The 26,117-nt window shown below is 35.5% G+C and overlaps 1 protein-coding gene across 1 annotated transcript in view; it reads left to right on the forward strand.

Moving 5' to 3' along the window:
- The first annotated feature begins 5,482 nt into the window (after positions 1-5,482).
- Positions 5,483-26,117, forward strand: part of LOC115412803 (leucine-rich repeat and calponin homology domain-containing protein 1-like) — a 100,142-nt gene continuing 79,507 nt past the window's right edge. Inside the window, exon 1 of the mRNA XM_030125464.1 lies at positions 5,483-5,825. Coding sequence (XP_029981324.1) covers positions 5,618-5,825 — 208 coding nt within the window. The 5' untranslated portion in view covers positions 5,483-5,617. The remainder of the gene's footprint in view (positions 5,826-26,117) is intronic.

Below are 26,117 nucleotides of genomic sequence, written 5' to 3' on the forward strand. Positions count from 1 at the left end.
AGAAGTGGTGAATCTACAGAACTGGAAACTCACCTCATCTATTATTGTTTTAATCAAGAGATTCATGATGTTAAAAAGTACAAACAGTTTATTTAAATGGTATCGTGTGTGTGTGTGTGTGTGTGTGTGCGTTCCCACATAATGTAATCAGTGATGTGGACTGTGTATGTGCTGATTCCAGCCTGTTATGTAATCAGATGAGTCAGCAGGAACACCAGACGGACCTCCCTCGGTCTGTCACACACACAATAACCTCTGATAAACACCTCCAACACTGCAGCTCCGTCCTCTGCCACTGTCTACACCCACAACCTACACCTTTACAACAGGGTTCAGTGTCTGGGGGTCTGTGTCTAAAGTCTATGTACAGGAGGATCTGACCCTGCAGTGGAAAAAGGGCAATTTTTTTTATTTATTTATCTATTTATTGGTAATTTACAAAAGGTGCATACAGATAAAAAACAGTTTCCTGATGGACTCTTATAGCTGTTATATTTCAGTAATATCAAATGGACATATTGGAGATGCATTCATACAAAAGAAAGGAAAAAATAGAAATGAGGTAGATCCTCAATGTTTCCTCAAAATCACCTCCTATAAAGTCAAATAATCTGACAAATGTGAATTATGGACATAAGTTCTGTCCTGCAATAACAATGAAATATTTATTCAGTATTTATCAAAAATAAAGGCATTATTTTATATAGACTTGGTTCATAGATGTACATACTGTTTATATAGATATAATACTGTTTTCATAGATATACATACTGTTTTTGTGTGTCACACACACACACACACACACACACACACACACACACTCTGTTAATACAGTAAATTTGTGTGACTTCATATTTTGTTCAGTTTTAGTTTTATTCAACTTACGTCTTTTCTTATGTTTTGTAAATTGGAAAACTGATATTTTATTTTTCTATCTTATTTCTATTTTTTGTAATTTTATATTCATGCTATTCTTATTTTCTGAAGTATTAGTATTTTGTTAATATTTTTGCACTGACTGGAGTAAAACTGACTATTCTATTCTATTCTATTCTATTCTATTCTATTCTATTCTATTCTATTCTATTCTATTCTATTCTATTCTATTCTATTCTATTCTATTCAGTGAAGGAAAAATAACACTTGTGTTCATATATATAAGAATCACACCAGGTTTTTCCTGTTACATGACACTACGGATTCAAAAACAGTATATAATAAAGCAGACATAAAATGATTCTTCAGATTTCATAATAAATAGAGTGTATCTGAGAATTTCCTGTCCACAAGCCATTATTTGAAGATTTGTTTGGTATCAACAACAGAACAATGTCCAACACAGACCTGGGAGAAACAGTATTATTAGACAAGTGACCTCATATAAAGTTTGATGATAATGTAATACTATAAAAGCCAATAATAACCTTGTCTTATTGGGGTTCTTTTATCATCTGTAGTAACCCTTTTATTCCAGCAGATGGCAGACATGAGCAGTCTAAAAGCTGTCAACCAAAAGCATCCGCTCATCTAAAGTGTTTAATACCTGTTGATCTATTTATTCCAGGGGTGTCAAACATATGGTCCATGGGCCAAAACTGGCCCACCAAAGGGTCCAATCTGGCATGTGGGATGATTTTGTGAAATTAAAAATTTACACTGAAGATATTAACGTTAATTAAAGATATTAAAGATATTAAAGTCATTTTATTTCGGGACATACAGACAGATATGTCTGTATGTATATTTTGCCAGTGAGTACAACTAGCGAAATACTGTCATAATAACCTATAAATAATAACAAATACACATTTTTCTCTTTGTTTTAGTGTAAAAAAAAAGGAAAGTTACATGGCAATATTTACATTTTTAAACTACCCTTTTACAAAAAATATGACAAACCTGAACAAATATGACCATGCTGAAATGTCTGAAGAGAAGTAAATGCAATTTTAGTGTCATTTTGTTGATGTTTCACAAGTTTTTGTAATTTTTGAACAAATCTTGTTCTTGTTCCTCTTTATTTTGTTCATATTTGTTATTTTTCATTTTTTCCCCCTGTTAATTATGTTCATGGTTCTCAAATTTCTCAAAATTATTAAATGTTTTGTGTGTTTGTAAATCCACTGTGATCTGTAAGTTGTAATGCACATGTGGAAATGAAAAGCTAACATATAATATTATTAAAACTGCACTTACTCTAAACCTGAATTTAATAAAAATTTTGTTGCATGAAAACTTTCTTAAAGACTGAGACTAAAAACAGGAAAATACCAGAAAACTCCAGCTACTGTTTGTGGCGTCCACAATAAGAGGAAATGGGAGTTTCTGTCTCAAACACTAACGACCACAAATGAAACAAAGACAATGACACTAATGTAGTTACATGAATTAGACTAAAGATTTATGAAAACAAAGTACAACATGAATAACTCCTTTCAGAGGCTTTTATAACCTGTTCCCTCTCTCCTTTGAGTCTGTATGACTTTCTTCATGTTGTACTACTCTAATCCACCAGATGTCGCTGTTAAACTACTTTTCATTTGTTCTGTTTCAACCCTGCAGTTTCACATATAGACCATCTACTGCGCAGCCGCAGTGAGCCAGCTGCGTCGAGACGGATAAAATGACACCGGAAACACAACAAGCAAACTTTCAGAATAAAGGCACGAGTAGGCGTGCCTACACACACACACACACACACACACACACACACACATATATATATATATATATATATATATATATATATATATATATATATATATATATATATATATGTCACAGTAGAGATTGAAATCCAGTAGGATTCCTAATCCTACTTGGACAGATAGTAATTTTAGTAAGACATTAGGATCTGAAGACTGGAATTCCAATCTGTCCTAGGAGAATTTACAATCCTACTAGGACAGATTGTAATTCTATTTGGAAGTGGGATCTAAAGATTGGAATTTTGGAATTTCAGTCTGTCCTACGATTTCGCCATCACCATTCCAGCTGAATTATTTTCATATCTTAGAAACAGTATATGGCCCTTAGGTCAATACACATTGTAACCAGGATGCCAGCTGTCCTATCTGGTCCAACCTTATTCAATGGCCGTTTGTAACTGTCATTGGTATGTAAATGAGACACATTTGTATTCAGAAATCGGTAGAATTTGAAAAACGTACCTGTAAACAACCCGTTGCCATGGCAACATACAATTTTATTATTATCTAATTGTTGCCAAGCCATTCAGAAAATGTACGATGTTAAAGTTGGCATTGGCATTTTGCTGCCCCCTGGTCTAGATGGTAGGGTTAAAAGTAAAAGAAACAATATTCTTACAAACCATGATTTTATTCAGAATTTACACAGACTTTGAATCCAATATTCTATAGAAACAACAATATTCTTACAAACCATGATTTTATTCAGAATTTACTCAGACTTTGAATCCAATATTCTATAGCTAAGCTTCAAAGACTTTTTCTAAGACTTAAATGTGCTGCATACTACTCACTAGTTAAGTGACAATAACCTTAGTCTATAGTACTAACTTCAAAATTTCAAACAAGTAATACTACAGAGGTTTTGCCAGTTGTTTTTTTCTAATACTTAAAGGTGCTACATACTACTCAATAGTGACACTAACGTTAGTCTACAGCTAACTTCAAAATTTCAAACAAGTAATACCACAAAGGTTTTTCCTTACACTGATATAGATATGAAAGATATGAAAATAATTCAGCTGGAATAGTGATGGCGAAATTGTATGCTTACCTATGCTGAAACTGACTGGAATTTTGGCTGTGAAATGATTCAGTCTATTTTCCATACATTTTGATATAATCTGACATTCTCCTAATAGAATTCGAGATTGTCCTGACAGAATTCTTATATTTTTTGCCGTATTTTTCCAATCTTCAGATCCCACTTCCAAATAGAATTACAATCTGTCCTAGTAGGATTGCAAATTCTCCTAGGACAGATTGGAATTCCAGTCTTCAGATCCTAATGTCTTACTAAAATTATTATCTGTCCTAGTAGGATTAGGAATCCTACTGGATTTCAATCTCTACTCTGACATATATATATATATATATATATATATATATATATATATATATATATATATATGTATATTAATTTGAATCTCATCCTGTTTGATTGTTGGTTTATATTCTCAAACATGATGTTGTTTTTGCATTGATTTGACAGCATCATGTTACATTATCCCTGCCCTCTTTATTCTGATTCATTTAATTTCTTAAGTGTCATGTTTCTGCATTGTTGTACACATCTCTCCTATTGCGTTGCTTCTGTTTTAGGGTTTTTATTTACATCTTGTATCCTGCTGTTGTGCCCTTTACTTTTCTGTCAAAAGCACTTTGTAAACTTTGTTTTTACAAGGTGCTATATAAATAAAGCTATTAATATTATATGATATCACACCAAAAAATTTGACTGACGGCACATTGCCAAAACATATGAGTTAATGTTTCATCAGTATTGTGACAAAATGAGCAAAGAGGGTTGACACTGATCTGGCAGCAAACAGTATATATATATATATTTTTTCAACTTTATTAACATTTGCATATGCAGTACAACATTTTAAACAAACAACAAGATGTCAAAAGGGAAAATGCATTAGAACATATAAGTTTAAGAAAATAATGCATAGATTTAAAAATACAAAGCATAATATATAAATAATAGGAAAAAAAAAGAAGAAAAAAGTAATAAATAAAAAATAATAGTTCTGACAAATATAAATAAATAAATTAATGCAACAGAGAGTTCAGTTAGTCTTAAAAAAATGTTTATAAATAACCAAGGTGCTAGTGCTTTTTTTTTTTTTTTTTAAATCATAAATGAGTTCTAAAGATTTAATATAATTTCCAAATTCTAATAGGAAGATTTTAAAATTTGGGAGTGTTTTAGTATATTTGTTTTTATGTATATGAAATTTTCCAAATAATATGAACAAATTTACAATAAATTCTAGATTGTTAGTATCATGTTTAAAATAAGTAATTACATTTTGGGATGTTATATTTATTTTATTGTTACTTTTAGAAATGATATAATTTTCCATTTTGGACCAAAAATTAGAAGAATGTTCACATAAAAAGAATACATGTAGAGTAGTTTCACATTCAGACTGACATAAGTTGCATATTTCTTCCATATCAGAAAATCGACACAAAATAGCGTTGCGTAGCGTTATATGTTATGTAAAATTTTGAGATGTAAAATTCTAATTTTGTTTGTAATACAGTATTTATATGGTAATGTCCATGCTTTTGACCACTCAGTTTTAGAAAAAGTTGAATTCCATAATGCTTTAGCTCTGGGAGAAATTTTCCTCTTTTCCTGGCATCAAACAGTAGGATGCGTTTTATTTTGAAAGGCTGACGTCACCGTGCGTGCTACGTACAACGTGCCGCGTGCTGCGTGCTTGACGCCGCGCGGTGAGAGAGGGAGGCAGACGCGGCGGCGACATCAACCGAAGAGGAACTGACCGCCCGGGAACGCGGAGCTCCGTGGGTTTGCACTGCGTTAGCCCGAGCCCACGCCTCTTCTGTCGGATACAAACACTCCACAGCGACGCGGCGGACCGGGGGGAAACACTATGGCCACGTTAGGACCGGAGGCGGCTCGTCCTCCGCTCTCCCAGCTCGGCTCTTCTCCGTCGATCCAGAACCTGCCCCCGAACCGGGGCTTGGAGCGCGCGCTGGAGGAGGCGGCGGCCAGCGGCGTCCTGAACCTGAGCAGCCGAAAACTGAAGGAGTTCCCCCGCACTGCTGCCAACCACGACCTGACCGACACGGTGGAGGCAGGTAAGGACACAGCCGGGTTTATCTGCTGCTCTGCGGTATGAGGGGATACTCCTTAAACGCAGTGAACTTTATGGACACTGGTGGGAATCGAACCCACAACCCTTGGGTTACTGAACTGCATCTGGATCTGGACCACTGTAGGAGTCTGGATGCAGAGATCCCAGTGTGTACACCTGGAGCAGATTATATAATTAACCCATAAAGACCCAGTGCTACTTTGATGACTGTTCCTACATACATTTGATCTATTTTTAACCTTTTTTTTTTTTTCTTAACTGATTTATCACTATTTATTCTAATATTATATTCTGTGTTTTGCATTTTTATGTATAAATCTGGTATTTTCCTATATTCAATGTAATGTCCATAAAAGCTCAGATTAAAGATGAGGGTTATTATATCAAATAAAACTAAAGAAAACATGACTTTTTTTTTTTTTTTTTTTTTTTTTTTTTTTAGTAAAACCTATAACGCTGGTCAACAACAAATTTATTGTTTAAGTTTTTTGAGCTGTTTTAGGATAATTTTGGTGTGCTGAATCCAAAAATCACATTAATTTTGCTCAATCAGGTCAGCTTTCTGAACTATGCTACATATTGGCTTTTTAACATTTTTATTCATTTTATTTATTTATTTAACCTTTATTTAACCAGGAAGAAAATCCCATTGAGATTAGGAACCTCTCTTCCAAGGGAGTCCTGGCCAAGAGGCAGCACAACACATAGTTACAACATACAGTTTCATTATACAGTGACAACATACAGTACAGTATTTTTGCTTACATTTATGGGCCTTTTCACATCATATGATACAAAATTCTTTCATATTTCTTGCAATAAACGAGTCCTGAAGATTTTATTTTTGCCAATTTATGATTAATGGTTTTTTTAATATTACAGGTGAATGAAATGGCTTCGACTAGAAGATCTTTTTGTGAGAAGATCAAATTTTTCAAAATCAAATTAGCAAAAAAACCTGACCTGATTGAAAAAACAGATGTCCTTTTTGGATTTAGCGGTGCAAAATGGTCCTAATTCAGTTGAAAAAACCTAGACAACTTGCAAAAAACATTATTTTGTAACCCAGTGTAATAGACTGAACATTTTTTATTTTATTTTTTTTATTTTACCTTTATGTAACCAGGAAAACCTCATTGAGATTAAGAATCTCTTTTTCACGAGTGTCCTGGCCAAGATAGACAGCAGTACATTAAATAGTTACAGACAGACTTCCATACATTAAATGAATACACAAAAAGCACATAGACAAGTCAAACCTTCCAAAGTCAACTCTTCAAAAAGTGCTCACGGAATGTAGACAAAAGTGCGTCAGGCAAAACATCTGCAGCCAGATATCTCCCTCTTTAAGTCATACAACATCCTCTTAAAAGTGTCCAATGAAACCAGATCATTCATAAACCCAGTGTGTCCATCCACTGTCGTTGATCCAACTCCATGGGTTTTACTGGTGAATCAGTGTTGTAGAAGATGACAGTGTGTAATTTTTTTCAATGAAAATCTGGTATTTTCCTACATTTAATTTACTGATCATGTAGATGTTCATAAATGCTCAAAGTAAAGTTAAGGGTTATTATATCAGACAGAGAAAACTGAAGAAAAAATGGCTTTTTCAGCAAAGATATCATTATCTATACATAAAAATAAGCATCTCCATCCACTGTCATTGATCCAACTCCATGGATTTTACTGGTGAATCAGTATTGTAGAAGATGACGGTGTTTCCACGTTCACTATGGAGCATCTGAACATCCAAATGGTCATATCTGATGACTATGAAAAGATGACAAACTGTATTTTACACCAGTTATTTACATGTATTGATAGAATTAATGGATCAGAAGATATTAAACATTTTACATCAATAGATGATTTTGGTCTCCAGTGGCTGTTTGGGTCTTTATGGGTTAAATCCTCCTCCACTGATGACCACTTCATGGTCCCGTTTAACTCCAAATGCCTATGAAAGGTTGTTGGAATTAGAAAAAGAAAAACGCAGCTTGTGATTTCCTGCCAGAAGTAAACGTCTGCAGGTTTATGCAGTGAAAGTGGGCACTGAAGTGTTTATCGTGGATCTGACTGTGAAGTGGGCCTGCAGTGGAATTCCCCACCACTTCTCTTCCCTCCCATAATGCATTTAGAGGCCAGGTTAGATTAGACAAGTTCAGTCTGTGCTGTTAATTTGCAGGATTAGGGTTTATAATTTCTCTCATTCATCAGTGATTTGTGATTAAGCGTCTTTTTTTAGATGCAGAGTTGGACAAACTCCCGTACTGGACTGGATGACTAGAGGTTTTGTACTGAGTTGTGTTCTTTGGCTGTATGTAAATGGTTTGTTTTGCTTGAGTGTATACAGACACAGTAAACCAGGGGTGTTAAACTCATTTTGGATCAGGGGCCGCATTCAGCCCAATATGATCTCAAATGGGCCAGACTAGTAAAATAATAACATAATAACCAGTAGATGATTTCAACTCCAAAATGTTCTCTCTGTTTTAGAGTGAAAAAAGTCAAATTACCTTATGAAAATGTTTACATCTACAAAGTATCATTTAAAGGGCTCATATTTATCTAAACCCACTTTTATTAGTCTTTGGTTCATTTATTTGTGTATTTGGACCCTAATAGCTCACACAGTTTGAATTTGAACCCTCCAGGTGCTGCAAAACTATATATATTGATTCCAGCATAAATCCAGTGGATTTCTACAACCTGTTTGAATTGCTGCTTAATTTGTTACGTTTTATAACAAGTTACATCACAACATTTGCACATGTAAGGTCCAGACTTGAGACGAGTATTTCTCCAGTTCGACATAATTGTTTATCAGCAGCAGCGGTTGTAGTCCATACTGAAAATATGTCCAAACATTGAGTCAATTACCTAAAATGTTCAGTTGTTGGTTGTATTAACAAACACAAGTGGTTGAATGGGACAGAGTAGCACAGTCAACAACCTGGAGGGGGTGGGGCCTGAAGTATCTCATGTGCATTTAAAGGGCCAGCGCTCCAAACCACCTTTCTGGTGTCATTAGTCAGAAATAGGGTTGAAGATGGACCTGTGGAGTTGAATGAAGGAAGAATTCAGAGCCAAGCAGAGCATTTACAGTTTATGTAGACCACAGCGAAATGTTAAAAAATGCATAATTCCATTTAAAAAAAAGCAAAATATCACTCCTTTAAAATAACATGACTAACCTGAACAACCACAAACTCCCTAACATTTCTTAAGAAAAATTAGTACAATTTTAACAATATTATGCCTCAGCTTTTCATTTACCCAAGTGCATTACAACATACAAATCGTAGTGGATCTAAAATGCACAAAACATTTAGTAATAGGGATAATATTGTCAAATTTGCACTTATTTTTCTATTAAAAAATGTCAGGTTGTCCATGGTTGTTTGGGTTATTCAAATTTTTTGTGAAATTTTGCTTTTTTATACTAAAGCAAAGAGAAAAATTGTAGTTGTCATTATTTCTAGGTTATTATGATCATATTTTACTGGTCTGACCCCTTCAGGTCATATTGGTCTGTATGTAGAACCTGAACTAAAATGATTTTAACATTATTGATTGTTAATATCTTCAGTGTAATTTTTGCCTTTCACAAATCCCTCCCCCTTGCTGTGCACTCTGTGTGTTTGACATGAGAGCTGATCATCGAGGTGGGATCAGGTCTTTTGGTTCATTTACTGCTGCTCTTTAAGAGATCACACTAAAACCTACAAGAAGAGCTGTGTTGTTGTTGTTGTTGTGAATCCCATTGCATTTGTCTCTTAACTATGTATGACAGCCGTAAAACAGTGAATCCCCTTAAGGCTGCATTCAGATCAGTTCTTGGCTCTTCATATGAATAGTTGTAAAACATAAATAAAGCTATAAAAGGATGTCACTGTATAATCAACCTCGGTGTAGGGTTTTTTTTTTGTGTCTGAAGGGCTTTAAATGAATGAATCTACATATGTTGGATTTAATTTCTCACAGGTACTAAAAGAACCTGAAGTTGAGCTTATGAGGAGCTCCACGTTAGAGTCCCCAATAGGAAATATTCTCTGAGAGGGAGTTTGCTTTGAAGACATGACGTCTGAGGCCGATTTGTGGTTTGTCAGGTCTGGTCTGGTGCAGTTTTTGCCAAATTAAAAAGTGTCCTGTTTAGGAAAAAATTGGTAATGGTATCATAATCCTGAATTCACCTGGTTTTGCCTCAATAATAAGCAACATGATCAACATAATACTATTAAATTGTTGTAAACAGACGAACAGAGCCACTAGTGTCCGATAAACTGGAAGTGATTTACTGTTGCTGGTAACATGAAGGAAGATCACATTTCAGCAAAGAGAGGAGGAAGATGCTCACAGTGTGTGTTATGTTTGTTTACCAGGATGTTAATGTGCTTTTAGGGGATGATTAGAAGACCATGAGATGAAAAGTGCTCCAATACGGCAACAGCGTTGAGTTTACAGCTGTAAAACTGAAGATAACGCAGCATGTAAACACTGCAAGAAAACAGTTACGATAAACCTGATCACGGTCTTGCATGACTGCCTTTTTCCTGATAGCTTTGAAGATACTGCACCTACTTGTTTGTGTTATTTAATGTCTGTTGGTAGTTGTCTGACTGGCTTAGAGGTGCGTTACTGGTGTTGCTCAGCTCAGTGGTGGGCTTTGGTAGTCTCATTTCTTCTCTTCTACTGAGTGGAAGTTCATGTTTGTTCAGTTTATTCACATTTTTCGTAAAAGGGTAATTTGTAATTGTAAACGTCTTCATGAAATTGAAATTTTTTTCACTAAAACAAAGAGAAAAAAATGGAGTTGTCATTATTTATAGGTTATTGTGGCAATATTTTACTGGTCTGACCCACATGGAATTGAATTGGGCTGTATTTTGCCCCTGAACTAAAATGATTTTGACACTCTTCAGTGTTTCCCCCAGTCTTGCATCCTTGGGGGGTGGGGGTACATTGTTCAGTTTTTGCTCGCGCTCTCTCTCTCTCTCTCTCTCTCTCTGTCTGTCTGTCTGTCTGTCTGTCTGTCTCTCTCTCTCTCTCTCTCTCTCTCTCTCTCTGTCTGTCTAATTTATTGATTCATTTATTGTTATTGTTATTATTATTATTGTTATTATTTAGCAGCTGGCTACCTAGCTATTTTATCCATCCAGCTATCTGTTATCTCTCTGACTGCCTGTTTATGTCTAAGTCATGTATTTATTTTCTAACTAACGTACTACTTGCCCAGATCAGTTTTGTACAGGGGGTCGGTCTGCAGTCTTAGGGGGGTGGGAAGTGCCATTGGGGGGTGAGGCGGCCCCCTAATACAATTGTAGGGGAAACATGGGCCGGATTGGACCCTTTGGTGGGCTGGTTTTGGCCCACAGGCCGTATGTTTGACACACCCCAGCTTAGCTTCATTGATGACATGCACTGATGATTTTAATTTTTGTGCAAAATTCAGTCGTTGTTATCATCACATACCTGCCTTATCCACATTTATTACATCCGTGTTGCACAGCGTGGCTGCGATAAACTAGATTGTTGAGGAAATCTTCCAGTCTAAGCCTTTAGACGCCTGCAAATAAACAGTGGTTGTTTGTTTTGGTTGATCCAGTTGCCAAGATTTAAGCATCAAGCCTTGAGCTACATGAAGTCATTACTTCCCAGCACCTGCTCCTGCATCATGTCAGACTGTAGGCATATATTCTGAGAACAGTGGATGAAGATGATATGTTTTAATGTGAAGGAAATCAGAAATGACTGTGGGCTGGTGTCAGTACATCAACAGCAGCATCGCATTTTAATGCTGATGCAAGTGACAAAACATATTTCTGTCTGTTCTCTCAGCGTTAAACCAGTACCTGCATCTTTAAACCAAAACCAATATGAAACAGACATGATTTCACTTTCATTTAACAGTTAAATAAGTAAAACCCAGAGCTTTGTTAGCTCACTGGATGTCAAAAAAATGTGATCCTTGAACATGCCGTACAGTCTTTAAACGCAGCATGAAAATCAGGGTCTGCTGTGTTGGAAAGGCTGTGTGACATCATGCTGCTGTATTTCACTTTTCATCTCTGTTTATCTTCATTGAGACTTCAAGAAAATGTGGCTTACATAACCACAGAGTCAGGTTTACAGAAATACACACAGCAGCCTCAAGTTAAACAGTGGAAACGGCCGTTAAGGGTCTGAGTGTCTCAGGAAAACACTCACACAGCTTTAGGGTTACTATGGTTTAGATCTGTGCAGCTGAAAGGAAAATGTTTTTAATGATTTCTGTGTAAGACGCCCCAGGCTAAATAAAGACACAACTCAGGAAAAAAAATAATCCCTTCAAGTCGTCTGTAAATATTTTCAGTCTTAAAAACTCTATTATATGTAAAGATCAGTCTAATCTCTTAATGTCACATTATAAACCTGCATGTTATACTCTGTCGTCTAATAGAGGATTTATAAAAGCTGATATATCAATAGTTTAGAGTTGGAGTTCAATTTTACAAGAAGTTATGCATTCCAATATGGCCATCGCCCTGTGATGTCACAATATGCAAATTAGATGAGTACATTTACTTCTATCGTAAACTTTGGTTCAAACCCACTATTTTTCTAATTTACAGTATAACTTTATCTCAAACCACTTCCAAGATACAGCTTTTGGAAATCTTGATATCATAATTACATTTTTTTGTAAAACAAAACAAAAACAAACTAAAGGGTTAAAGTCATTTGCTAAATCAAGTTTATGTTTTCTAAATGTTGTGAACAAATGCAAAATCAAGATGATTTGTCTCAACAAAATGCTTCCTGTTCCCCTCTTGTAGTTGTGTTTTTCCAGGTGTATATAACATGAAATTTGAGTAAATTAAGAGTATATTTGAGTCCTGTCCTTAATTTAAACAGTCAGAAAATAGTCAGTTAGGTAAATAAAGGTTTATATATAGGTTTATAACATGTAAATGGTTAAAGATATCAATATAGTTCTTATTGATCACTGACAGAAGTCATATATGGACTTTGATTGAATTAGTTGAGTTCTCCTCCTGTGAAAGTCCCGCCCACTTCTATTGGGAGATTGATCTGCATCCAGACCACAGGACTCTAACATAAGTCGCTTTTCCATTGACTCTCAAATTGGACAAATATAACTTGCACATAAAAATTTACCTAATGGAAAAAATGATAATTTCACCAAAAGTCTCATTTTTCGTTTAAAAGTTTTTGTGCTGGCGAGAGGTGGTTTTTCAGGTGTAGCGCAAATGGTATATCACACAAAACTGCAATGGAAAGATCTTTTTTCACAACTAGAGTCATGTGAATAAAAAAAACAGATGTTGATGTACGTTAAAACAAGCAAAGAAGAAGAAGAAACATGTCGCAGTATGTGTGGACACACCAGGAAACCCAATCATTTTTTAATTTAGTACAAGATAGAGGGATAATATAGTAATAATAATAATGAATATATCTGTAAATCAACACCATATTTACGTTTGTCGCCATGTTTATGGAATGACTTCTCATGTCATCTCGCAATAATAAATAAACAAATCATCGCATTTGGGATTTAATGGAAAAACTAACATTACGCTTTTCTGTTTTTTTGATTTTTAGTAAATATCAGTAAACTTTTGCGTAGATGTCCAATGGAAAAGTGACTATAGAGACAGAACCTGACAACCTCATTCTTGATAGAATATGACGCTGACATACAGGGAAATTGGAACTCTTATATTCCATAAAGTGTTGTCCAGTTGGAGTTGACTCTGGTCTGTACATGAAGATATCTGCTGACCGACCAGTTACCTGCTGTGATGATTTACTTTTTCCTGTTTTGATATCAGACGTGTTATTGCTGCTGGATAGTTTTTACCATCTGGGTTTACACAGATGGATTGTTATATTGGGGTAAATTCATCTATGTGTGAGTTTGTTTGGCAGCTTAGTCTCTAAATAATCACATTTCATTAGTATCTCAGTTCTTCCTCTTTTCCGTGTGTGCTTCTAAAGCATACTCATAAATCCTCAGGAAACTTATCAAGTGGAAAAAAATTCCACTTACACTGTCGCTAAAAGGCAGTTCAGATCTGTTCACGCCCAATTGTGCATTTCTGTTGACTAGACTAACTAGAATAATTTACATTTCATTAAGTTAATGTGTTTGAATGAACGCAGCAGCAGCAGCTCCTCCTCACACAATCATAAATCATACATTTTATGAACTTTATCAATAGTCAGTGTTGGTTTGGTTTGACAGAATTATAAACCTGAGTCTGCATCTTAACCCCTTCTCGACACAACTTTCTCATGTTAGATATGTTTTCCACCGCGTTTTAATGGAAACGGGTCATGTGGTCTGATGAGTCCAGATTGACCCTGTTTCAGGCAGAGGAAGGGATTACCCATCATGCCTAGCTCCTACAGTGTGTTATGATCTGGGGTCGGTTCATTTTGGTCAGGTCGAGGTTCACAATGTTAAGTGTCTAAAAAATGTCGTGGCATTGGATAATTTTATCGACACAGTGCTGCAGTGAATGCATGCAATAGGTTTTAGTCTGGGACTCATTTTTTTGGCCATGGTGTGTATATTTTTTTCCCCAATATTTTTATTGGTATTTAAGTTTTATAATGAAAGCTAAACAAAGTAAATAATAATATACATGAAGAACATGAATTAAAACAACACAAACACCCATACACACACCCATTCACACCACTTAGACTTGCACCAAATATAATATATATGAAATATTATATTCTTATTAACGTGTATACATATATGTAGAAATAAAATTAAAATACACCAGTCATAATAATAAAAATAAAACAGTAATAATTTGGATGTCATGTCCCTATTTTCCAGATACCATAATGTTCGTATAAGGTTCTGGTAATTGTACATATTCCTCCAGTTTTCCTTTGGTAATATAAGTCAGTCTATGGTGTGTATATTTATATACTTTAAAACCACAAAATTAGAAATACACACCACAATATTTCTGCACACTTATTTATGTATATGTCTTTTACTTAAATTGATAATATTTGTCTTGTGCATTAAAAATTGCTGTTTAGTTGTAATTGTGTTTTAATATGAATATTTGGCATATATTTAGAGCTACACATATGTGTCTCTGTATATTTAGAGCTTTATATACACACTATTTGGACTAAAGTATTTGGACACATTGAATTCAGGTGTTTCTTTGAAGTTTATAAATATTGATGTGGACATAAATATTGGGACACATTATGTCTACAGCTGTAAGATGTCCAGTTCATGATGATTTGAGATAAAAACATCGATATTTCCTGAAAGTTTAAAGGGAGATTTTTCTTCCTCAGTGAGATGTGTAGAAAGTAGATGGTTAGTTGTGGTAGAAAGTTGTTATTATTATTATTATTATTATTATTATTATTATTATTATTATTATTACTGACAGAGCATGAAAAATATTTTTTAGAAATTTAGAGGTAGAACATTTAAAATCATAGTTAACAGTCCATTTGTATGTTTTTGGCTAAATTCACTTTATTTAACACAATATGCAGGATGAAGAAATTTAGAAATAGAACATTTAAAATCATAGTCATGGATTAAAAAAACAAAATCAATGTTGAGAGAAATTAAGTATCTTAAATGTCTTAAGACATAGTTATAGATAACAATTTAAACCAAACTAACCAATGCAGTGATATGTATCCTAATATAAAACTATATTATGACGTTTTTCATTATTGTTTAGTATCCCAGACCCCTGTTAGAAAAGAAACACCTGAATTCAACGTGTCCACATACTTTTGTCCATATAGTGTGTATATTTTTGTGGTATTGATAATTTATTTCTTGCTACTCTTTATTATACCTGCACAGAGCAACTGTAACACACAACAATTTCCCCTGTGATTAATTAGTATTCTGATGATTGTGATAATCCATCCCATAATACTAAATCAAAAACGAACAGGTTTACAGACTAAAATGGGCTCAAAAGCTGCAGCTGTGAACATGTTAATACAAACTACATCAGAGCACACGTAACAGATCATTAACGTAATGGACTAATGGCAGTAAACTGTTAGTTTAATAATCCCTGGGCTCAGAAGTGTGATGAACCCCGTGAAATCAAATTAGACCAAAACAGCAGACGACTGTCAACGTGTACACGAGTAAATGTACCGAAGGGCTTCAGAGCAGCCTGAGTCGCACATGCACACACAAAGCTGCAGCCTGCTTTCATATCAGACGCCGCACAAGCCCAAACACGTACTGAAACACAAACTGCACCCGGTTTCTACACAGTTTAGGTCTCCAGGTAACACAGCCAACAGCGCCGTGACAACGAAGAGACCCGACCCCGTCTCAACGAACGCCAAAACACTGCAGACGGAGCACGGGGTCATGAGTTCAGTGTTTAAGACCCAGCCTCCTGTCTGTCAGCGATTGTCATCACTACAGGAGGGTTGTGTTTCTACAAACCAGGAACAAATCAGCTGTTTGAGCTGTTCAGTTTAGTTACAAGTCAACTTTATTTCTAGCAGGAACTGAAGTTACATACACACTTAAATGAATTAAAAACAATTAAAATACACACTTCAGAAGGAAAAGGTAAGATTGAATTAAGAATAGTCATGCATTATTTGTCAGATTCTGGGCAAGTTGTCTGGAAGCTGAAGCTATTTTAGGTTTTTGTTGTTTTTATGCTGGCATTTATTCGCCTTTTGCTCCAATGAAACAAAGAAGAATTCCAGTATAAAAACCACTGAGTTCAGTTTAACCTCATTTTTTTGGCCAGGATGTGTATATTTATATCCCTTAAAACCACATACACATATTTCTGGACACTTATTTATCTATATTTCTTGTACTTATATTGTCTAGTATACAAATTGCTGTTCTAATGGTGCTTTTACATATACATATATATATATATATATATACATATATATATATATACATATATATATATATATATATATATATATATATATATATACATATATACATATATATATATACATATATATATATATATATATATATATATACATATATATATATATATATATATATATACATATACATATATATACATATATATATACATATATATATATATACATATATATATACATATATATATATATATATATATATATATATATATATATATATATATATATATACATATATATATATATATATATATACATATATATATATACATATATATATATATATATATATATATATATATATATATATGGTATATATTTAGAGCTATATGTATGGCTGTATATTTAGCGCATATGGACAAAAGTATTTAGTTACAAGTCAACTTTATTTCTAGTGGGAACTGAATTTATATTACATTAAAACACTCAGAGCAGCATAAAACGAGTAAGATAACACCAATACACACTACAGAAGAAAAAGATAAGATTGAATTAAGAATAGTCATGCATTATTTGTCAGATTCTGGGCCAGTTGTCTGGAAGCTGATGCTATTTTCCGTTTTTGTTGTTTTTATGTTAGCATTTATTTGCCTTGTGCTCCAATGAAATAAAGAAGAATTCATGTATAAAAACCACTGAGTTCATTTTAAGCTCAGTCCAGGCCTTTAGATTACACCTTGGCTGGGCCGACTAACGGTGTGCCCAAATTAAATGTCCCCAAATTAAAAATAAAAAAAGGCCAGAGCAGAGTGTAAACGAAAGTATTGACTCACTCGCCCCTGCTTTTTTCCTCCCGTAAAACACATCGGTTATAATATACAAGGCTTGTTCATAACGACAGAGAAAACATTGACAACAACAACACATATGTACCGAACAGGAAAGCACAAGTATTCATGCTTCCCGCAGAAGTCATATTTTGTGATAACGTTAGCACAAACACAGAATCCAAATGCAGAACTCCGACAACAAAAGTTAGTTCCAAAAGGTTTATTGTTCACACACAGGTGAAAAAATATAATGAGTGACAGAATCTTGAGGATAATGGTTGGGGTTTTTCTTCTCAGATTCGTCCTCCGGATCGAGGGCAGCAGCCCGTCTCCCCGAGCGGTGTTAGGAGTATTTTCCCCGACTGGGGAAAAGCAAAGGGAGGTCAGGGACGGAAACAGGTCATACACAGGCAGGCTAACAACCGAGCAACAGGACATAAGGACTAGGCAAACTCACGTACCGGTAGTCAGGGCGAGAAGGTCAAAACCAGATCAGATGAGGCAGACAAAACCGACAGGGATCAGGCAGAAGACGAGAAACCGAGGAATCCAAAACAGGTCAAAAAACAGGCAAGCAAACGAACAAACGAGGTCAAGTACGCTGGTCTGAACTACTGGAGTTACACACTGGCGACTGACAAGGGGAAAAGACAGGGTTTAAATACACAAAAGGGAGGGAAGACAACTAGACACAGGTGGAACAAATTAGGGCGGAGACAGGTAATCAGGACAGAGGTCAGGATGAGCGGGGAACAGGAAGTAAAGACGACAGACAAGACACATGAGGGAAAACTTAACAAAATAAAACAGGAAGTGACACACAAAACATAAAAGACAGACAAGACCAGACTATTGTCTGGCAGCAGGTATGACATATTTGCGCCGTTTGATTGGTCTAAATCACCCGTTTCGGCCAATGAGAGGTGATGAGAGCTTGGAGATTGACTCGTACGTTGTACGCCAAAGGTTTTCTCTCAACAACCATGCCTCGTGGGCGACCTATAAGTTCAGGCCACTCACATAACAAACGCAGTGAAACATATGACATATGAATTATCTGCCTGCATGCAGTCCTGTGATTTTGGAATTAAAATCAGCTGGCCATATGCTGATCAATACTTCTGGAAATTAGACTTGTGGAATCCATGCCTTCATACTCTTGAATATATCTGAAATAGTCTGAGAAAACAGGAATTACTGTTGAAAAATCTAATCCCGCACCCACCCCCTCCGCCGATTCCAGCATCTGATGTGCCCAAATTAAGGTAATCTAAAGCCCTGCAGTCATATATGGACTTTCATTTGGGTCCATGACCTTTGAATGCATGCAAAAAATTTTAGTGTGGGACTCATTTTTTTGGCCAGGATCTGTATATTTATATCCCTTAAAACCACATACACACAACAATATTTCTGCACACTTTTTTTATGTCTATTTCTTGTACTTATATTGATAATTGTCTAGTATACAAATTGCTGTTCTAATGGTGTTTCAATATATATTTGGTATATATTTAGAGCTATATGTATGGCTGTATATTTAGAGCATGTGGACAAAAGTAAGTAAAAGTCAGCTTTATTGCTAGTGGGAACTGAAGTTACCTTACAATGAAATACTCAGAGCAGCATAAAACGAATAAGATAACACCAATACACGCTTCAGAAGGAAAAGATAAGATTGAATTAAGAATAGTCATGCATTATTTGTCAGATTCTGGGCCAGTTGTCTGGAAGCTGATGCTATTTTCGGTTTTTGTTGTTTTTATGTTGGCATTTATTGCCTTTTGCTCCAATGAAACAAAGAATTCATGTATAAAAACCACTGAGCTCAGTTTAAAGCTCTGCAGTATCTGTCGATGAGAAGAAAATCAGTGGTACAAATTTATCAGAGTGAATATAACACAACAATAAAGAAGACAAAGAAGATAAAGACGATGATGAGATATTAACTGATTATTATGGTTGAGGGATATACACTATATGGACAAAAGTATGTGGACATGTTGAAATCAGGTGTTTCTTTTCTAACAGGGGTCTGGGATACAAAACAATAATGACTAATGTTAAAATATAGTTTTATATTGGGATAAATATTGTATTGGTTAGTTTGATGTAAATGTCTATAAATATAAAGACATAAATATTAGGACACATCATGTCTACAGCTGTAAGATGTCCTGTTCATGATGATTTGAGATAAAAACATCAATATTTCCTTAAAGTTTAATGGGAGATTTTTCTTCCTCAGTGAGATGTGAAGAAAGTAGATGGTTAGTTGTGGTAGAAAATTATTATTTACAGTCAGAGCATGGAAAATATTGTATAAATTTAGAGGAAGAACATTTAAAGTCATAGTCATGGATTAAAAAAAAACTGAGCAATTCAGTCAAACCATCTCTGAGGCATTTTGGATGCAAATATAACAATTTAAACCAAACTAACCAATGCAAGGATATTTATCCCAATATAAAACTATATTTTGACATTAGTCATTATTGTTTCGTATCCCAAACCCCTGTTAGAAAAGAAACACCTGAACTCAATGTGTCCACATACTTTTGTCCATATAGTGTATCTATCTGTTCTTTGTGATCAATTTAAAAGTTTGCTTAAACATAACAAGAAATTAATCGGAGTGACGCTGTTGTGTAAGGTGGTAATACGAAAGTAAAAGCTAAAATTAGAAAAGACCACAAAACAGAAAGATGTGGAAGGTGTTTTCCAAACCGGTCAGTCTGCTTTCAGTTTGTTTAAAATGAAAACAGTTCCTTTCTCTTTACTCCTATTACTCTGTAAAGGGGGGCAGTTAGAGTTCAGTCCATTTTCACATTGTAAATGTATTTATTTTCTTTTATTTTATCCTTTATTTAACCAGTACCAAATATGCAAAAACAAACATAATTATATCTCTGATGCAGATGTTGGATTAAACCCTAAATATAACAGAATTCAGTTTGTTGTCCCATCTGGAGAGAAGTGATGATCATGAACGAAATTATCTTTGTGCAAGAGTGTCCTCACAAGACAACAGCAACAGAAGTTATAAAAAGTAGAAATTACAGCCGTACATTAGTAGTAGGGAAAAGAATTATCCATTAACCCAATCCATTAATCATTAGTTGGTTGCCCTTATCGATTGATTAACGATTAATTGATAAGTGGCAATTTTCCTGAGAACCTGAATTTCTCTTTCAGTAGGGTCTATAAGAATAAAAGCTAAATATTGTTTATATACTTAATGAAAAAAGCATGTCATTTCCTTAATGATTGATTCATTGTACCATTGGATAGAGTACAGACAATGACATTTATGGAGTAGAACTAAAGAAATTCTGCAGAGAAATTCAATAAAATAAATGGATATGAAGAGGGGCAGCTTAGAAGAAATAGGCATTTCTGACTTATTTGCATCACTAGCTGACACGATGGAGCGAGAATTTAGCGGAGGTGCCGTCCGCACACCCCCCATTTTCCATGGCCACCGGAAAGCAGATTTGGCTTCACTCAGTTAAATACCTAGTATTATTATTATTATTGTTATTAGTAGTAGTAGTAGTACCGTTAGCCTGTTATACATGTAGAGATGAACTGATGCAGGATCTTCTCATGAATGGGATGGTTGTTGTAGGTCATCGTACAGGAATCTGACTTGTCGTACCATCAGATGTGATTCGCTGATACACATGGTTGGCTGACGGTCTGTGAATGGTGTTTTTTGTTCTTTTTTTTTTTTTTCCTAATACTAGCGCTCACACCACTTACACAAACTCCCCCTCATCTCACCGACTGCTGTTGACATATTCCAGCGATGACTAAAACCTGCAGCTTCAGACTCTCATTTTACACACACACACACACACACACACACACACACACACACACACACACACACACACACACATACATATATTCTTTTCTATATGACATCCGAACACGTCACTTTGTTCCCACTTCACACACTCGTCAGAGGCTGTTCTTTAAATGCTGCCGCTGTCAGCTGGAAATGTCGCTGCTGGGTTTAGAAATGGGACGCAACAGCATATATTTAGGCCCTTTTGATCTGAAATATTTCCAGACTTCTGACGCTGACTGGTGCATAGTGTTGGTTGGCCCCTGACAACATACCCTCACCAGAACGTTTTTTATTTCCTTTAGGAATTGAGTAACTGGAAAAATGCCCGTGATTGGACACCCTACAGGGTCCAATGTACAGGAGACATAGAGACAGGCAGGAGGAATTAGATCTGTATTAGATTTAGAAGGATTTTCACAGAATTTATTGGATTTCTGTGTCATTTGAACCACTGAAGCCTTATTGCCTCCGCCAAGGAGGTTATGCTTTTGCCGGTGTTGGTTTGTCTGTCTGTGTGCAAGATAACTCAAAGAGTTATGGATGGATTTAGCTGAAAATTTCAGGAAATGTTGATACTGGCACAAGGAACAAATTATTTAATTTTGGGAGTGATCGGGGGGGGGGGGGGGCACTGATCTGCCTTGGCGGAGGTCTGCGCTCTCAGAGTGCTTTTCTAGTCTTTGACATGTTTCATCTATTTTCTTCTCAGTTAAACCAGTTACCATTTGTCCTGTAAAATTTAAAAAGCATACAAGAAAAATAAATGCTCCTGTATATTCCTAACTAGTGATGTCTCGGTCTGGAGTTTTTTTTGCTTCTGACCCGATTTTTTTATGATTAGTTTTGCTGATATTGATACCTTTTACTGTTAAATTTTGATTTTAAACAAAATAAATGAATGAAATGAAATTAATTTCTGGTGTATGGTTAACATCAAAATAGCTCTTCCCAGCATTAAAATGAAATGCAACCAAAGTATTACCCAAAGGTTTTTTATTGTTTCAATTTTGTCTTTGAAGTTTTATATGACCTGACTTACTCTAAGTCAGGTCATATTAAAAACCAAGTCCAATCCAATCCAGTATTTGTGGTATATTATACCTCTTATAACCCCACCCCACCCCACCCAAAAAAAAAAAAAAAAAAAAACCCAAACAAACAAGACTTTTAAAATAAGATTTTAAATATAAAAAAAGAAATAATCACGCAATCAGTAACTTAGATTTTACATGTAAAGAACTGGATAAGAACTAAACCTTTTCTTCTCTTGGCTCTGCATTCAGTGTACATTCAGCTTTCATTCAGCATTCATCTTCGCCGCAGCCTTGGAGTTCCCATAGTTGGTCATGTGATATTTTTGTAAGTGATGAATCAAATTTGTTGTTTTAAAGTGAGCCCTGATGCTCCCTCCTCGCCCAATTGCCAGTTTACACATCTTGCAAGTTGCTGCTCGACTTTCGTTGCTTTCCAGGGAAAAATATTCCCACGCAGCTAACATGTTGCATGATGCTTAGTTTTTATTTATGGAAGCCCTTATGCGGAACTACACTGAAAACTGGATCAGCCCGATCACGTGACTACATCTGATCCAATCGGATCTTCTAAAAAAATGCCAGACTGGCAGCCGATACCGATCCTTAGATCAGATCGGGACATCCCTGTTCCTAACCATGAGTTTGTGGAGCAAAAAGCAACACCTTATTTAAAAAAAGAATACTTTGTAAATGTAAACATTTTCATCTAATTTTACTTTTTTTTTTTTTTTTTTAAGTAAAACAAAGAATAATTTGAATTGTCATTATTTTTAGCTTCTCATGATGATGTTTGACTGGTCTGACCCACTTGATATCAAATTGGGCTCTATGTTGCCCATGAACTAAAATGATTTGGACACCGTTTATGCTTAATATCTTGTATGGCATGAATTTTGCATTTCACAAATTCCTTCTATGGACCAGATTGACTCTTCTGGCTGGCCAGTTTTGGCTCACAGGCTGTATGTTTGACACCACCGTGCTAAAGTATCACCATAAATGAATTAAACTCAGGAGCCTAGCAACATTATTACTGTAAACTCATTTGGCAGCAGTTTGTGTAAAATACTGTAATTAAACTGGTATTCGGGTCATTTCAAACTAATGTCAGCTCATTGGTAAAGCTTTAATAATGCTGTTTCATATATTTAATGACACTATTGGTCCAACTCCTCTAAAAAGCAGCTTGTATGCCAAATTAACATTGATCGTGATCTGAGACTGAGATCCCCAGCCTTAGTTGTGACTCTGAGTGGCTTCCAGATGTGATTGCAGTGTTTGTACCGTGTCTGGATGATGTGTGAGGCATCATGTGGCTTCGGGTTTAACACCCTCACTTCCTGTACCTCATGGCTTCTTCCTGCCCTGTCATTTACATTCCAGACACACACACACACACAGAGGATGCTGTGGATTTCCAGGAATGTGGCGTGGTGTCGGATAGAGGAGGGTCTTATCCGCTCGGTGTTCCTGCCACACCTGAATGTAGTGACAGAAACGCACACTCCATGAACTGTACACCCTCTGATAGACTCAGTGAACACAATGCACCCTTAGGAGGCATTAGCTCCGGTCTGTAGTGCTGGTACTTGATGATATGGTTTGTAAAATGGGTGTAATTGTTTCAGAGTCTAATCAGCCTGAGTAAATGGTCCTTAACCCATAAAGACCCAAACATCCACTGTCGACCAAAACATCTACTGATCTAAACTGTTTAATACCTGTTCATCCATTAATCCTATCAATACGTGTAAATAAGTGGTGTAAAATACAGTTTGTCATCTTTTCATGGTCATCAGATATGACCCATTTGGATGTTTGGAGGCTGCATAGTTACCGTGGAAACACTGTCATCTTCTACAACATTGATTTACCAGTAAAACCCATGGAGCTGGATCAATGACAGTGGATGGAGATGCTTGTTTTTACACACACTTAATGCTATCTTTGCTGAAAAAGCCACTTTTTCTTCAGTATTTTCTGTCTGATATAATAACCCTCCACTTTACTCTGAGCATTTATGAATTTCTATATGATAAGTAAATTAAATGTAGAAAAATGCCTGATTTTCATTGAAAAAATTACAAAATAAAGAAGATAATATTACAAAAAATGGGGATAAATTACTGAAGAAAGGTTAAATATAGAGAAAAATTCATTTGGGGCCTGCCACAAAACTAGCACTGGGTCTTTATGGGTTAAATGTGCAGAGATATCAAACTGAAGAATAGGAAGTGGTTAGTGCAAGATTAAAAATACCAAATACAGCAAGACCGAATGACACTGAAGGTGCTGACAGCTGGACTTCAGGTCTTAAGAACAACACTTTGAGGTGGAGCGGTGACAACGGAGCTGCTGGACCTCACACCAGTACAGAGACAGGAAGTGGCTGCTCCCACCTCATTGTTTTCAGGACGCAGCTGGTTCCTCCACCTCCTCCTTTTAGTCTGGTTCTAAAGTTGGCAAAGTCAGTGTAGGAAAGGAAAAATAAAGAACAGCAACTTTTGACTAAACATTTACAAGCTTTTTAGGCACTTACAAATGATTGTATCAGTGCACGTATCACCACCATATGCCAACATGAATAAATCATTATGTTCCAAATAGATTCTAATTATATGAGCTTTAATTAGCTTGTTAGCCTTTGCGTATATATATAATTTATTAGTTTACTGTAAACAGCATAGCTTGAAGCTTAACTTACTTTATTATCCTAGTAGAGAAATTCAGTCTCTGCATTTTACCCATCCTAATACTCAGAACACTTTGCATTAGCATTAGCATTATTCCATTAGCACTTAGCACATTAGAAGCATGTGCAACTACCACTGAAGGTGCAGAGGAACAAACTCTAGGTCTTCTTTGGTACCTTGGTTTGGTTCTAAATTTGGCAGTCAGCATAAAAAACAGAAAGCTTTGACTAAACATTCACAACATTTTGTGGGGAAAAACGTTTTTGTATCAGTGCATAAACCACCACCATATGCCAACAGGAATAAATAGTAATGTTCCACATACATGTTCTAACCATATGAGGTTAAATTATTCTATTAGCCTTTGAATACGTATAATGTATTCGTTTATCGAGGACATCGTGGGACCTGTTTCAGAAAAAAAAACATCTTTACAAACTGATGATTAATTTCCTCTCTGCATTTTACCTATCATAATGCACACAGCACTTAGCATTAGCAATTAGCATTAACATTTAAAACATTAGGAGTAAGAACACCTGTCATCAAAAGCCCTTTCAGACCAACTAAGGGCACGGATAGAAGAATTGACCCACATACAAGAAGAAGACCAAGAGGAAATAGGAGAGAGCTTTACCCTGACCTTTTAGCTGAGAGGTGGAAGTGCTAACCACTACACCACCAACGCCTGTAGAAGGTATACTAAAAATACCAACTCTAAGTGCAAACCTCCGACCTTATGAACTGCATTAACAGAATTTAATTCAAGTAACAGCATTGAAAACTCTACACTAATACCCATTAAACATTAAATTATTGAAGAAGCTGTCACAGCAGCCATGTACACTTAATGGACTTTTTGAGTGTTAATGTTAAACATTTGTTTTGCTGTCACTCTGTGTCATCAATTTCTATTTTTGCCACTGCTGTTGTGTGAGAGAGGTCTGACTACGCAAGACCAAAGACTTTAAGAAA

This window comes from Sphaeramia orbicularis, chromosome 21, assembly GCF_902148855.1.
Source record: "Sphaeramia orbicularis chromosome 21, fSphaOr1.1, whole genome shotgun sequence".
NCBI lineage: Eukaryota > Metazoa > Chordata > Actinopteri > Kurtiformes > Apogonidae > Sphaeramia > Sphaeramia orbicularis.